Source organism: Hemitrygon akajei, unplaced genomic scaffold, assembly GCF_048418815.1.
Source record: "Hemitrygon akajei unplaced genomic scaffold, sHemAka1.3 Scf000254, whole genome shotgun sequence".
Classification (NCBI taxonomy): Eukaryota; Metazoa; Chordata; class Chondrichthyes; order Myliobatiformes; family Dasyatidae; genus Hemitrygon; species Hemitrygon akajei.
Window position 1 is genome coordinate 64,211 of NW_027332134.1, and position 13,621 is coordinate 77,831.

Here is a 13,621-nt window from a genome sequence, read left to right on the forward strand (position 1 = left end):
AGAACTTCGTCGGCGGTTATTTTGAAGTAACGGCCTTTTCTCTACGTTTCACCCTGGATTACAAATTTCTCTCTCCCGTCATTTATTCCGTGGATTACTGAATTTTCCTACTTACCATCTCAAGACTCTAAACTTTGTTCCCTCAGGCTCGATAGACTGGGAATTACATTTGCACATATATACACTTAACACTGTTAACTTTCCTTTATTTCGTTAAGTTACTATATTATAAGTAGATACTAATAAACAGAGTGTTTTAACCATCAAAACCAGACTCCAGTGTGAACTCTATTGCTGCTGGTTCGTTTCTAAAACGTTTCAGTTCGTAACACAGTTTTATAAAACTAGCTAGCCCACATCTGGAGTGTTTCATACAGTTCTGGTCGCCCCCATTCTCGGAAGGATGTCGGGGCTTTGGAGAGGGCGCAGAAGAGGTTTACCAGGACACTGCCTGGATTAGAGGGCATGAGCTATAACGAGAGGCTTGACAAACTTGTGTTGTTTACTCCAGAGCGGCGCAGGCTGGGGCGAGACTGGATGGACGTTTATAAGATTACGAGAGGAATAGATAGAGTGGATATATTTTTCCTGGGGGGTTGAAATGTCTAATACATTTAAGGTGAGAGGAGATGTGAGCGGCAAGTTTGCTTCTTTCCACAGACTAATGAGTAGCTGGAGTCTCTGCCTGTGGGGGGTGGGGGCGAGGTCACCAATCCTGACACGTGATCCCGTTTGCCCCTCCCATTTAACCGCGGATGGGCAGCATCTGGCGTCTGTTTCCGAGGCCCCGCCTTCCGATGATGTAATAATCTCTTCGCGCATGTTCACAGTCTCCGGGTGGACGGTGTTTTCCTCTCCGCTCAGAGCTGAAGTGGGTCGGCTGTGTGTTCAGGAAAGACTTTCGTCTCTTCCGTCGGGATCACTGTCTGCGGGCCGAGGATATCACTTTCCCATCGGTGAGTATTGAGACCGATCCCGAGCGGGGAGATCCGATGTTGGCCGTGAGCCCCGAACTGTGGGCCAGGAATTCATTTGTTTCCCAACTATCTGGGCTCGTCAGAAATGTGTCGACTTCAGTTAATCTGCATTGAACGATCCAAACCAGGAGCCCAGGCTGTCTGTTTCCGCAGAATTGAAATTGAAGTCCCGCCGACAGGTCACGTGAGACTGTGTGCCGCAGATTCGCCCCGCCCTCTGCTTTGTGACGCCAGATCACGTGGTGTGATTTTGGCCGCTGAGTCCCATTAACTTACCCGAACTCGCCTCGTTTCCTGAGGCTTCTCGCATTTGTTCTGGAGCTTTATGGCTGTTGTGTCTTCTCCCGGAGTGGGGTGGGTGAGAAAGGAGAACGTCCCAGGTTGTGGGGATCTTTGGTTTCACTGCCTGCTTTACCGAGGGACTGGGAAGTCTAGGGGGAGAATGATTCGAGCCTCCGCTTCCCGCAGTAGAGCTGAGCCATACATTACTCCTGCACGTTTATAGTCCAGCGACGGCGGTCGGTCCAGTATGGACAAGACAAGATCTGTATCCTAGGAACTGTAATACAAATTTCCTGAAATGGTCCTGTTTTAACCTGGAAATGGAGTGATAGTATAACAGTAAAGGAAGCACAACTTTTCCCTGTAAATTATCCTGGAACTGCTTTGTCTGTTATTCCTGGAAATGTGTCCGGTGCAGATGTTGCTAATGAGGTTCACATGAATAATCTCAGGAATGATCGGCTTTATGTATGAGGAGCATTTGGTGGCTCTGGACCTGTGCTCAATGGAGTTCAGAGGGACGGTGGGGGTGGTGGAGGGATGGATGGTTAAGTAAACCTACCAAATGTTGAAAAGCCTGGATACAGTGGACATGGAGAGGATGTTTCCATTAGACAGAGAGTCTGTGATCTGACAGCACGGTCTCAGAATAAACTTGCTTCCCTTTAAAACTGAGATGAGAAAAAAATTTTGGCCAAAAGATGTCTGATATGTGGAATTTGTTGCCGCAGAATTTGTTTGAGGCTGCCATTTGGGTCTATTTGTGAAGATTAATATACTGATGATTGCTGAGTAGCTTCAGGGTTACAGGAGAAAGGCAGGAATATGGTGTTGGAATAAAAATCAGCCATGATTGAATGGTTGAGTGGTGGAGCAGACCAGATGGATTGAATCACCTAATTCTGTTCCTGTGTCTTGTGACTGAATGATGGCTCCTTCTTATCCCGTATTGTTTTGTGATGTGTGAGGGACAATTAAAGATTGTTCACTGAGATAATTATATTTGCCAACGTTTAAATTTCAGTGAGTTTTGTTCCTAGTAACATTAAGCAGAAATGTTTGGTCCTCCTTTTCATTGTTAACGTGCTTCATTATCTTTCATGTTAACGTTAGACCTGCAGTGAGAGATTTATTGGAAGAAAAATCACGACTGAAGACAAGGGAACAGCAACAAGTGAACCAGCCCGAGGATTGAGAGCATCAACTGGAGAGAACCCATCTGACTCGGGAGATTCCAGTGATTCAGTCAGGAGAAAGTTTGGTGAGTCTCATTTACTCAAACACTGGTCCTTTAGACATTACATACCTGTACAAAGGAAGGTAGGAAATAGTTGTGAGTGAGACAGAATGTGCCCAGAAGAACCAGTTATGCCAGTACCAGTCAGACCCAGTTGTGAAGAAGCTCCCCCCCCTGCAATATTCCCTTTAAACTTTTCACCCTTCACCCTTAACCCATGTCCTCTGGTTTTTTTCTCCCCCAGCCTCAGTGGAAAAAGCCTGCTTGCATTCACTCTATCTATACCCATCATAATTTTATACATCTCTATCAAATCACCCTCATTCTCCTACGCTCCAGGGAATAAAGTCCTAACCTATTCAACCTTTCTCTGTAACTCAGTTTCTCAAGTCCCGGCAACATCCTTGTAAACCTTCTCTGCACTCTTTCGACCTTATTAATATTCTTCCTGTAATTCGGTGACCAAAATTGCACACAGTACTCCAAATTCCCCCTCACTAATGCAATATACAACCTCACCATTACATTCCAACTCTTATACTCAGTACTTTGATTTATAAAGGCCAATGTACCAAAAGCTCTCTTTACTACCCTATCTACATGTGATGACACTTTTAGGGAATTTTGTATCTGTATTCCTAGATCCCTCTGTTCTAGTGCCCTCCTCAGTACCCTACCATTTACCTTGTATGTTCTACCTTGGTTTGACTTTCCAAAGTGCAATACCTCACACTTGTCTGTATTAAACTCCATCTGTCATTTTTCCAGCTTGTACGGATCCCTCTGCAAGCTTTGAAATCCTTATTCACTGTGCACTACACCTCCAATCTTTGTATCATCAACAAATTTGCTGATCCAATTTACCAAATTATTATCCAGATCATTGATATAGATGACAAATAACAATGGACCCAGCATTGATCCCTGTGGTACACCACTAGTCACAGGCCTCCACTCAGAGTAGCAATCCTCCACTACCACTCTCTGACTTCTCCCATTCTCAATTCCCAATCAAATTTACTACCTCACCATGTATACCTTGTGACTGAATCTTCCTAACTAACCTCCCATGCGGGACCTTGTCAAAGGCCTTACTGAAGTCCATGTAGACAACAACCACTGCCTTGCCTTCATCCACTTTCCTTGTAACCTCCTCGAAACTCTCTAATATATTTGTTAAACATGGCACAAAGCCATGTTGACTCTCCCTAATAAGTCCCTGTCTATCTAAATAATTGTCAATCCTATCTCTTAGTACTCCTTCCAATAATTTACCCATGACCGTCATCAAACTTGCCAGCCTATAATTTCCCAGATTACTTTTAGAGCCTGCTTTAAACAACGGAACAACATGAGCTATCCTCCAAATCTCTGGCACCTCACCCGTAGATAACGACTTTTAAATATATCTGCCAGGGCCCCTGCAATTTCAACACTAGTCTCCTTCAAGGTCCAAGGGAATATCCTGTCAGGTCCTGGAGATTTATCTACTCACCTCAAGATAGCAAGCACCTCCTCCTCTTCTCTCTGTATAGGTTCCATGATCTCAATACTTGTTTGCCTTATTTCCATTGACTCCATGCCAGTTTCCCGAGGAAATTCAGACACAAAAAAACCATATCACATCTCCCCAATTTCTTTTGGTTCCATGCATAGCCAACCGCTCTGATCTTCAAGAGGATCAATTTTATCCCATAACTATCCTTTTGCTATTAATATACCTGTGGAAGCTCTTACTATCCTTCACCTTGACTGCCAACGCTACCTCATGTCTTCTTTCAGCCCTCCTGATTTCTTCCTTAAGTATTTGTTTGCACTTTTTATACTCCTCAAGTACCTTCTTTGCTCCCTGTTTCTTATACATGTCATACATCTCTCTCTTCTTTATCAGAGTTCCAATATCCCTCAAGAACCAAGGTCCCTTATTCTTATTCACTTTGCCTTTAATCCTGAGACTTTGTTCCCAGGGTGTCCTCATGGGCCATCCAGAAATGATTTCAGCTGGCGACAACCCTGTTTTCCCCTGTGGGGTAACCCTCATGTGGAATCGGGCTAATGGTCGGACCTTCAACCAAGTGAGTCCAGTCTCTGCTGTTAGTCTGGCTAGTTTACTCTTCAGAGTGCCATTGGCTCTTCCCACTCTGCCAGTGGCCCGTGGGTGGTATACACAGCGGAATTGTTGCTTGATAGCTAGTTCGTTACGTACCCCTTTGTTTACTTTCACCACAAAGTGTGGGCCATTGTGAGAGCTCAGCATCTCTGGCAGGCCGTACCTGGGAATTATTTCCCGTAATAATATCTTCATAGCTGTCATAGCAGTATTATTGGTAGTTGGAATAGCTTCAATCCACCTACTAAGCAGATAATAACTAAGCAGTATCTATAGCAATGTACTCAAGGCAATTCAATAAAATCAACTTGTAGACACAAAAAGATCCACCTGGCAAGGGAGACATACCCGGTGTGCAGGGTACAGGTTACCAACCATTCCCTCCTTTCCCAGGGGTGTACAATTGTGTATATGATCGACCAATATCGGTAAAAATTGTGTAGGAACACAAACCTGTCCTGTTGGGTGATTCAAAAAGCTAGGTTGGGTTCTTTCTGGCACCCCATCTGGGACCACAATTTGCGCTCCTCCTCAGAGACGTCCCCCTGAAAAGTACGTACCTCCCTCATGTCTGGCAAACCTGTTCTTCTTAAGTCACAGAGGGATGCTTGACGGGAACCCGAGGGGACTACAACTACCGAGGATTGTGCCGCACTTTTCGCTGTCTCATCCGCTAAAGCATTGTATTTAGTGACTCATTCGGATATGTGGGTGTGGGCTGGTCATTTAATAACAACCAAAACGTGAGGTAGCTGTAGAGCGGTGAGTAAGTTGTTTACAAAGGTGGCATTACTAATGGGGTGGCCAGAGGAAGTCAGGAATCCCTATGTTCCCAGAGATCCCCGTAGTCATGTACAATTCCAAATGCATAACAGAGTCTGTATAAACATTCCCACTTTAGTCAGTTGCTGGGATACAGGCACGAGTCAGAGCAAACAGCTCAGCCTTCTGGGCGGAGACAGCTGCTTCAAAAGAGGCCTGTTCAATTACTTCACTGTCCATCACTATCGCATCGTTTCCCTGCTGGATCCACAAAAGAGCTTCCATCCTCAGAAAATGTTGCCTCAGGCTTGAGGGGATATTGAGGAAGGGATGGGAGAGTCTGTCCTTCTTTCATGGTGATCTGGATGGGGGGCAGTTGGTGCTGTCAACTTCATTGTCTGAAATTGAGCAGAGATTATGTGCAATGTCTTGGGTTCGGTCAATATTAAAAGATTTTCTTAGCAGATGTCCTGTCTTCACCTCAGACTCCTTCCAGTATCAGAGTTGGCCTGCGGCCAAGTCTTGCCAGTCTCCCTTGTTGCTGGAGGCTTGTTTCATCAGGGTGTAGGCAAGGAACTCTAGGCTCTTTGGCTTGAACCCAGGGCAAACCCTAACGATGGTATGGGGAGCCACCAGTCCTGTCTGTCGCCAAAGGAAATCCGGAACTTCGGCCAGTAATGCACTGCCCTCTCCTCCTTAATCCTGTCCAATCACCATGACTGGGAACTTCTGTCCCTCGTGGGGTGCATGATATTGGCTTTCCTCAGTTGAGCACCCCGTAGGGTCATAGCACAGAGTCACGTAGGGGTCGGCCGCTGGCAGAAGGGGTTCAAACGCGGTGGAGTCCAGATTAAGTGCCCACCACTGGGGATTCGGAAACTGGGGAAGCTGTCGGTTGTTCACCTGTCACAGGGTGACAGCATTGTCTGTCTCTCCTTTCCCCCTGTCCTCCACAATCAGCTCCTTTGTTTTTGTGACAATGAGGGAGAGTTTGTTTTCTTGATACCATATAACAATCACAGCACAGAAACAGGCCATCTCGGCCCTCCTAGACCGTGCCGAACTCTTAATCTCACCTAGTCCCACCTACCCGCACTCAGCCCATAACCCTCCACTCCTTTCCTGTCCATATACCTATCCAATTTTACCTTAAATGACACAACTGAACTGGCCTCTGCTACTTCTACAGGAAGCTCATTCCACACAGCTATCACTCTCTGAGTAAAGAAATACCCCCTCGTGTTTCCCCTAAACTTTTGCCCCCTAACTCTCAAATCATGTCCTCTCGTTTGAATCTCCCCTACTCTCAATGGAAACAGCCTATTCACGTCAACTCTATCTATCCCTCTCAAAATTTTAAATACCTCGATCAAATCCCCCCTCAACCTTCTACGCTCCAATGAATAGAGACCTAACTTGTTCAACCTTTCTCTGTAACTTAAGTGCTGAAACCCAGGTAACATCCTAGTAAGTCGTCTCTGCACTGTCTAATTTATTGATATCTTTCCTATAATTCGGTGACCAGAACTGTACACAATATTCCAAATTTGGCCTTACGAATGCCTTGTACAATTTTAACATTACATCCCAACTTCTGTACTCAATGCTCTGATTTTTAAAGGCCAGCGTTCCAAAAGCCTTCTTCACCACCCTATCTACATGAGACGCCACCTTCAGGGAACTATTCACTGTTATTCCTAGATCTCTCTGTTCCACTGCATTCCTCAATGCCCTACCATTTACCCTGTATGTTCTATTTGGATTATTCCTGCCAAAATGTAGAACATCACAATTCTCAGCATTAAACTCCATCTGCCAATGTTCAGCCCATTCTTCTAACTGGCATAAATCTCCCTGCAAGCTTTGAAAACTCACCTCATTATCCACAACACCTCCTACCTTAGCATCATCAGCATACTTACTAATCCAATTTACCACCCCATCATCCAGATCATTTATTTATATTACAAACTACATTGGGCCCAAAACAGATCCCTGAGGCACTCCGCTAGTCACCGGCCTCCATCCCGATAAACAATTATCCACCACTACTCTCTGGCATCTCCCATCTAGCCACTGTTGAATCCATTTTATTACTCCAGCATTAATACCTAACGACTGAACCTTCTTAACTAACCTTCCATGTGGAACTTTGTCAAAGGCCTTGCTGAAGTCCGTATAGACTACATCCACTGCCTTACCCTCGTCAACATTCCTCGTAACTTCTTCAAAAAATTCAATAAGGTTTGTCAAACATGACCTTCCACGCACAAATCCATGCTGGCTACTCCTAATCAGATCCTGTCGATCCAGATAATTATAAATACTATCTCTAAGAATACTTTCCATTAATTTATCCACCACTGATGTCAAACTGACAGGTCTATAATTGCCAGGCTTACTTCTAGAACCCTTTTTAAACAATGGAACCACATGAGCAATACGCCAATCCTCCGGCACAATCCACATTTCTAATGACACCTGAAAGATCTCCGTCAGAGCTCCTGCTATCTCTACACAAACTTCAGATGTTATCTCTACACATACCAGTCAGATGTTGTTCAGACTTCAGACAGAGTCAGCAATCAAATGGTTGAGCATGGTGCGATGAATGTGCTGAGCTCCATATGTGACAATGCAAGAAGCATCGTAGGAAAGCCAGATGAGTTCAGGAAAGGGAATTTGTAGACATCATTGGGATGTGGTGGCACCCAACAGTCTGAGGGATTCAGGGGAACAAATTTGTAGAGAGATTGCAGACCATCCCAAGAAACAAAAGTTGATTCAGTAAGTGATTTTAACTTTCCATGTGTTGACTGGGACTCCCATACTGTAAAAGGACTAGATAGGATAGAGTTTGTCAAATGTGCCCTGAATCGGTACGTAAAATTCCCGATGTAGAAGTGTGCAATAAGCTGTTAGGCAATGATCAGGGCTGGCGACAGAAATTAGTGATCATAATGCCAAGAAATTCAAAATAAAGATGGAAAAAGAGAGGTCTGGACCATGAGTTTAGATTCTAAATTGGAGAGAGGTCAATTTTGATGGTGTCAGAAAGGATCTGATAGGTGTGGTTTGGGACAGGCTGTTTTCTGATAAAGGAGTACTTTGTAAGTGGGAGGCCTTCAAAAGTGAAATTTTGAGGGTGTAGAGTTTCTATGTGCCTAACAATGTAAAAGTTGAAATGTAACTGGTGCAGGGAACCTTGGCTTTCAGGAGATATTGAAGCCCTGGATATTTTGTTCTTTTAAATGCCTCAGACATTTGAGTGCTACCAAGACTCATTAATCATCATCCATGCTCTGAGCTCATCTGAACTTTTTCTTTCATTGTTGTCTGTTGGTTTCTAGCTTCCCAATAGCTTTTGCATTTTTGTTTGCCCTCTCTTTGGCTTTTATGTTGGCTTTGGCTCCTCATTACAGCCACTGTTGTGTCCTCCTGCCTTTCCAATGCTTCCATTTCTTTGGGATGTATCGATCGCTCAGCTCCCGAATTGCTCCCAGAAACTCCAGCCATTGCTGCTTCATTGTCACTCCAACCTTTTCCCTTCCAAACAAGTTTGTCCAGCTTCTCTGTCATAGAATCATGGAGACGTTCAATATGGAAACAGGCCGTTTGGCCCATCTAGTCAATGCCAAAAAAACACTTAAGCTGTCTATTGCAAGTACCTGCACCGAGACCATCGCCCTCCATACCCCTACCATCCAGGCTTCCTTCAAAACCTCTTTGAAATGGTGAAACCGAGCTCATATTCACCACTTGTGCTGACATGTCATTCCACACTCTCACGACCATTTCAGTAAAGAGTTTTTCCAAATGTTCTCATTAAATGTTCACCTTCCCCACTTACCCATGACTCTGGTTGACATCCCACCCAACCTCAGTGGAAAAAGCTGCTTGTATTTACCCTATCTATACCCTCATAATCTTGTATACTTCTAACAATTTCCCAAAGCAATGTATAATTTCCTTGTTTATGTTTAGAGCCTTTTTTACGTGTATAAGATGATGAGGCGCATTGATCGTGTGGATAGCCAGAGGTTTATTCCCAGGGCTGAAATGGCTAACACGAGGGGGCATAGTTTTATGGTGCTTGGAAATAGATACCGAGGGGATGTCAGGGGTAAGATTTTTACCCAGAGAGTGGTGGGTGCGTGGAATGCACTGCAGGCTATTTGTGTGAGAGTATTTCAGTTACTGTGAGGCCAGGAGCCCGTGCTGCTCAGTGGGAACAGGGACTAATACCAATGGCGAGAGTCAAACTGAGCCAGGTCACAGATTGGAGATGGCAGAGATGCCCCATTCTTATAGAGACAGGAAGAGCATCAGAGAGTTTGATGGTCATTCCAGATACCAGCACTGTGCCCAGTTAGATGATTTCTCTCTCCAACTTGGGTTGAACTTCACTGTAAGAGTGTGATGCCAGATCACACCTTGACAACTCAAGTGATCTCATATGAAAAGTTGTCCTACACACATTGATGGATTTTGTAAATCTTTTTACAGGCTAAAAACAAGGAATTTATCTACGGGAATCTCGAACACAACACGCCAATTTTGCTGTCTCTGTCCAGATATTTAATAAGTGGAGCAAGGGATTCACTTGATCATCCTTCCTGCTCAGGCTGTGGGGAGGGATTCACTTGGTCATCTGACCCACTGGCACAGCGGTCATTTTACACAGGGGAGAGGCCGTTCATCTGCTGAGACTGTGAGAATGGATTCAATGGATCTTCTCAACTGAATGTACATCAGCAAGTTCACACTGGACAAGGCCATTCACCTGTTCTGTGGGTGAGAAGGGATTCAGTTGTCTTCCCACCTGTGGACACACCAGTCAGTTCACACTGGGCAGAGGCTGGTCATCTGCTGAAGTTGTGGGGCAGGATTCAATCAGTCTTCTGACCTAATGGCTCACCAGCGAGTTCACACTGGGGAAAGGCCGTTCACCTGCTCGGAATGTGGGAAGGGATTCACCTACTCATCCCAACTGAAGATACATCAGCGAGTTCACACTGGGGAGAGGCCATTCACCTGCTCAGACTGTGGGAAGGGATTCACACAATTAGCTGGCCTACAAGCACACCATTCAGTTCACACTGGGGAGAGGCCGTTCACTTGCTCAGACTGTGGGAAGGGATTCACTTCGTCATCTCAACTGAAGGTACATCAGCGAGTTCACACTGGGGAGAGGCCGTTCATCTGCTCAGACTGTGGGAAGGGATTCACACAGTTATCTGGCCTGCAAGCACACCAGTCAGTTCACACTGGGGAGAGGCCGTTCATCTGCTCAGACTGTGGGAAGGGATTCACACAGTTATCTAGCCTGCAAGCACACCAGTCAGTTCACACTGGCGAGAGGCCGTTCACCTGCTTAGACTGTGGGAAGGGATTCACTCTGTCATTTTGCCTACTGACACACCAGTCAGTTCACACTGGAGAGTGGCCATTCACCTGCTCAGACTGTGGGAAGGGATTCACTCGGTCATCTCAACTGAAGGTACATCAGCGAGTTCACACTGGGGAGAGGCCATTCACCTGCTCGGATTGTGGGAAGGGATTCACTTCGTCATCTCAACTGAAGGTCCATCAACGAGTTCACACTGGGGAGAGGCCATTCGCCTGCACATTCTGTGGGAAGGGATTCACTCAATCATCTCAATTGAAGGTACATGAGCGAATTCACACTGGGGAGAGGCCATTCACCTGCTCAGACTGTGGGAAGGGATTCACTCGGTCATCTCGCCTACTGACACACCAGTCAGTTCACACTGGGGAGAGGCCGTTCACCTCCTGTTAATGTGGGAATGTATTCACTCAGTCATCTAACCTTATGTAACTCTCACTCCGGCTAGCAGCTTAATATAGGGAGTGATAGCCCCTAGCTCGGCCAAATGTGGGTGGATGCTGTGCCGTGTCCCCTGTTACAAATCAATACCCCAAAATAACAAACAGTACACAATATGTGATTCATAATTCTTACTTTGACTATAGGGTTAGTAAAGTAAAAAAAACAGGGCCCACTCTCCCCATTCGTGGCTTCTCATCTCTCCCCAGAAAAAGCCCATGAAATTCTCTCATCCAGACTCACAAGAAAGAACATTTCTGTCATTGGATAGCCCAGCACTCCAAAACCCTGTTATCTCTAGTTGTAAACTAGACATTTCTGCTACAGAGAAACCATTACCTCAGCAGTGAAACATTACAGAGAGGCCATTAAATCAACAGTGAAACCTTACAGCGTGTTACACTTACAACTCACTACCAGGTTCACACAGGGGAGAAAGTTTCAATGAGCTGCATGCTGGATATTTGTCCATCACCGTTGCTGAATGCAATTTCGAGAGTGACTGTAGGTGCTGAACTCTGCAATTATTGCTGCTGCTCACCAGGCATGGGAGGAGTTTCTTCTGCTGCATATTCACCTTTAATGGGACTCGATCTGTGTCAAATGAATCAGTTCTATCTTAAACACTGTCTCTGGTACTTAGTGAATTTATAACACACTTAGTGTACAGTAGAGAGTCAACTCAGGCCGGCTGAACCCTGCCAGTGATTCTGTTCCACAACAGATCTTTCAAATTCTCCCCTGTTGTTCACCTCTCACTCTCCCTGGGATGAGGTCCAAATAGTCACCACTGTGTGGGCGAAGAGGTTTCCCTTGAATTTCCTGCAGACTGAAGAAGTCGAGCTGACTGCAGTTCTGTCTGAGATGTTCTTTGCCCCTCTAATCTCTGGGCTGAGGAAGAATGACATTGGGAGTTAACCTCCTTAATCATGACTCATGTCCACATTATGGGTCACTTTCCCCACTTCTAAAGTGTTGTTAGCGAACACCACTGTCCTCTAAAGACTGAAAGCAGAGTGGGAAACCATCAATTGGATTTTCAACGAAGCTGGGTCAGAAACCAGAGGCAGGTCTGCACAGAGCAGAGGTTCGGGCCCTGGACGATGGTCGGGGTAAGAACGTATGATGAGGAGAAGGGATTCAGCAACAGGGCATGCCAACCAATGAGATTTGGAAGCAGATTGACAGAGAAAGTAATTAGGTTATCTGACTGATGACACAAACACTACCTGTGGTGAGGTGCTCCACTGGTTGAGGAACATGTGTGTTGGGAATGGTTTTATCTATTGGGGGAGTTGCTCCTGCTTGTTTATCCTGTAATATAACCAGATGGATTGACCTATCTGAAATAATGTATTGATGATCATATAACTTGTAAGATTTTGACTCTGAAACTGGATCAGGCTTGAATTTATGGTGCCTTCATGAGGTGATGGAGGGCATTCGTGAGTTTGTGTTTTAAAGCAAGATTTTGGTGAATGATATTTGCCACTTGATTGTACCTTTGTAAGTAATCAGATTGAGTTAAACTGCTGCAGGATCCTGGAAAGTGTTGGATTGTGTCTGGTTTCTCTTGGCCTTTTCTGCACTTACTGCCTTGTTTGTTTATATTTCAAGTATTCCGCATTTTTTTTCTTTTGTTAACTACTTTGTCTTGTATTTGGACACTAATTGGCAGACGAAATAATTTGGCTATCTGACTGACGAACAATGCCTGTGGTGGGGGCACATGTGTGTGTTGAGAATGGTTATACCTATTGAGGGAGTTATTCCTGCCTGTTTATCCTGTAATATTATATCCAAATGGTTATTTGAGATGATCCTAACTGAAATAATGTATTGATTATCATATAAATTGGTGGATTATGTCCTTAACTGAATCAGGCTTGAATTTATGGTGCCTTAATGAAGTTACTGTGGTCATTCATCCGTTTGTATTTTAAAGATAGATTTTGGTGAATGATATTTGCCACTTGATTGTACCTGCGTAAGTAATCAGATTGAGTTAAACTGCTGCAGGATCCTGGAATGTGTTGGATTGTATCTGGTTTCTCTTGGCCTTTTCTGCACTTACTGCCTTGTTTGTATTTCATGAAGTTTCGATTTGTTTTACTTTTGTTACCCACCTCATCCTGTATTTCCTCAAGAAACTCCTCTGTTTTTGGGAAGAGGTCAACACTCAGTTAGGTGCTCGATGCTTCCTTGTCACCATCTTATCTGCTCAGATCATTGGGATGTCTCCCATGGAGGGTCATACTCATTTCACTGGTTAATGTTTTCTTCCAGAGTGATGATTTATTCTTCTGAGCCAGCTTTTCATTTAAGTTTTCTGGTCTGTATTTCTTATCATAATTGCATATACACACATGGAGTCAGCTCAGTTCCTCCGCCATATCCTTATCTCC

The 13,621-nt window shown here is 44.7% G+C and overlaps 1 protein-coding gene across 2 annotated transcripts; it reads left to right on the forward strand.

Moving 5' to 3' along the window:
• The first annotated feature begins 807 nt into the window (after positions 1-807).
• Positions 808-13,096, forward strand: LOC140724493 (uncharacterized). 2 transcript variants are annotated; one of them, XM_073038939.1, is made up of 3 exons: positions 808-956; positions 2,373-2,520; positions 9,875-13,096. In XM_073038939.1, the coding sequence occupies exon 3, from the start codon at positions 10,278-10,280 to the stop codon at positions 11,166-11,168; it is 891 nt and encodes a 296-aa protein (XP_072895040.1). In that variant the 5' UTR covers positions 808-956; positions 2,373-2,520; positions 9,875-10,277; the 3' UTR covers positions 11,169-13,096. The 2 variants fall into 2 exon arrangements, with proteins under 2 accessions (XP_072895040.1, XP_072895041.1); XM_073038940.1 differs by lacking the exon at positions 808-956 and adding an exon at positions 1,207-1,331.
• The last annotated feature ends 525 nt before the right edge of the window (positions 13,097-13,621 follow it).

Coding starts and splice junctions, on each gene's coding strand:
- LOC140724493 (XM_073038939.1), top strand. CDS start 10,278: ATGGCTCACCAGCGAGTTCACACTGGGGAAAGGCCGTTCACCTGCTCG.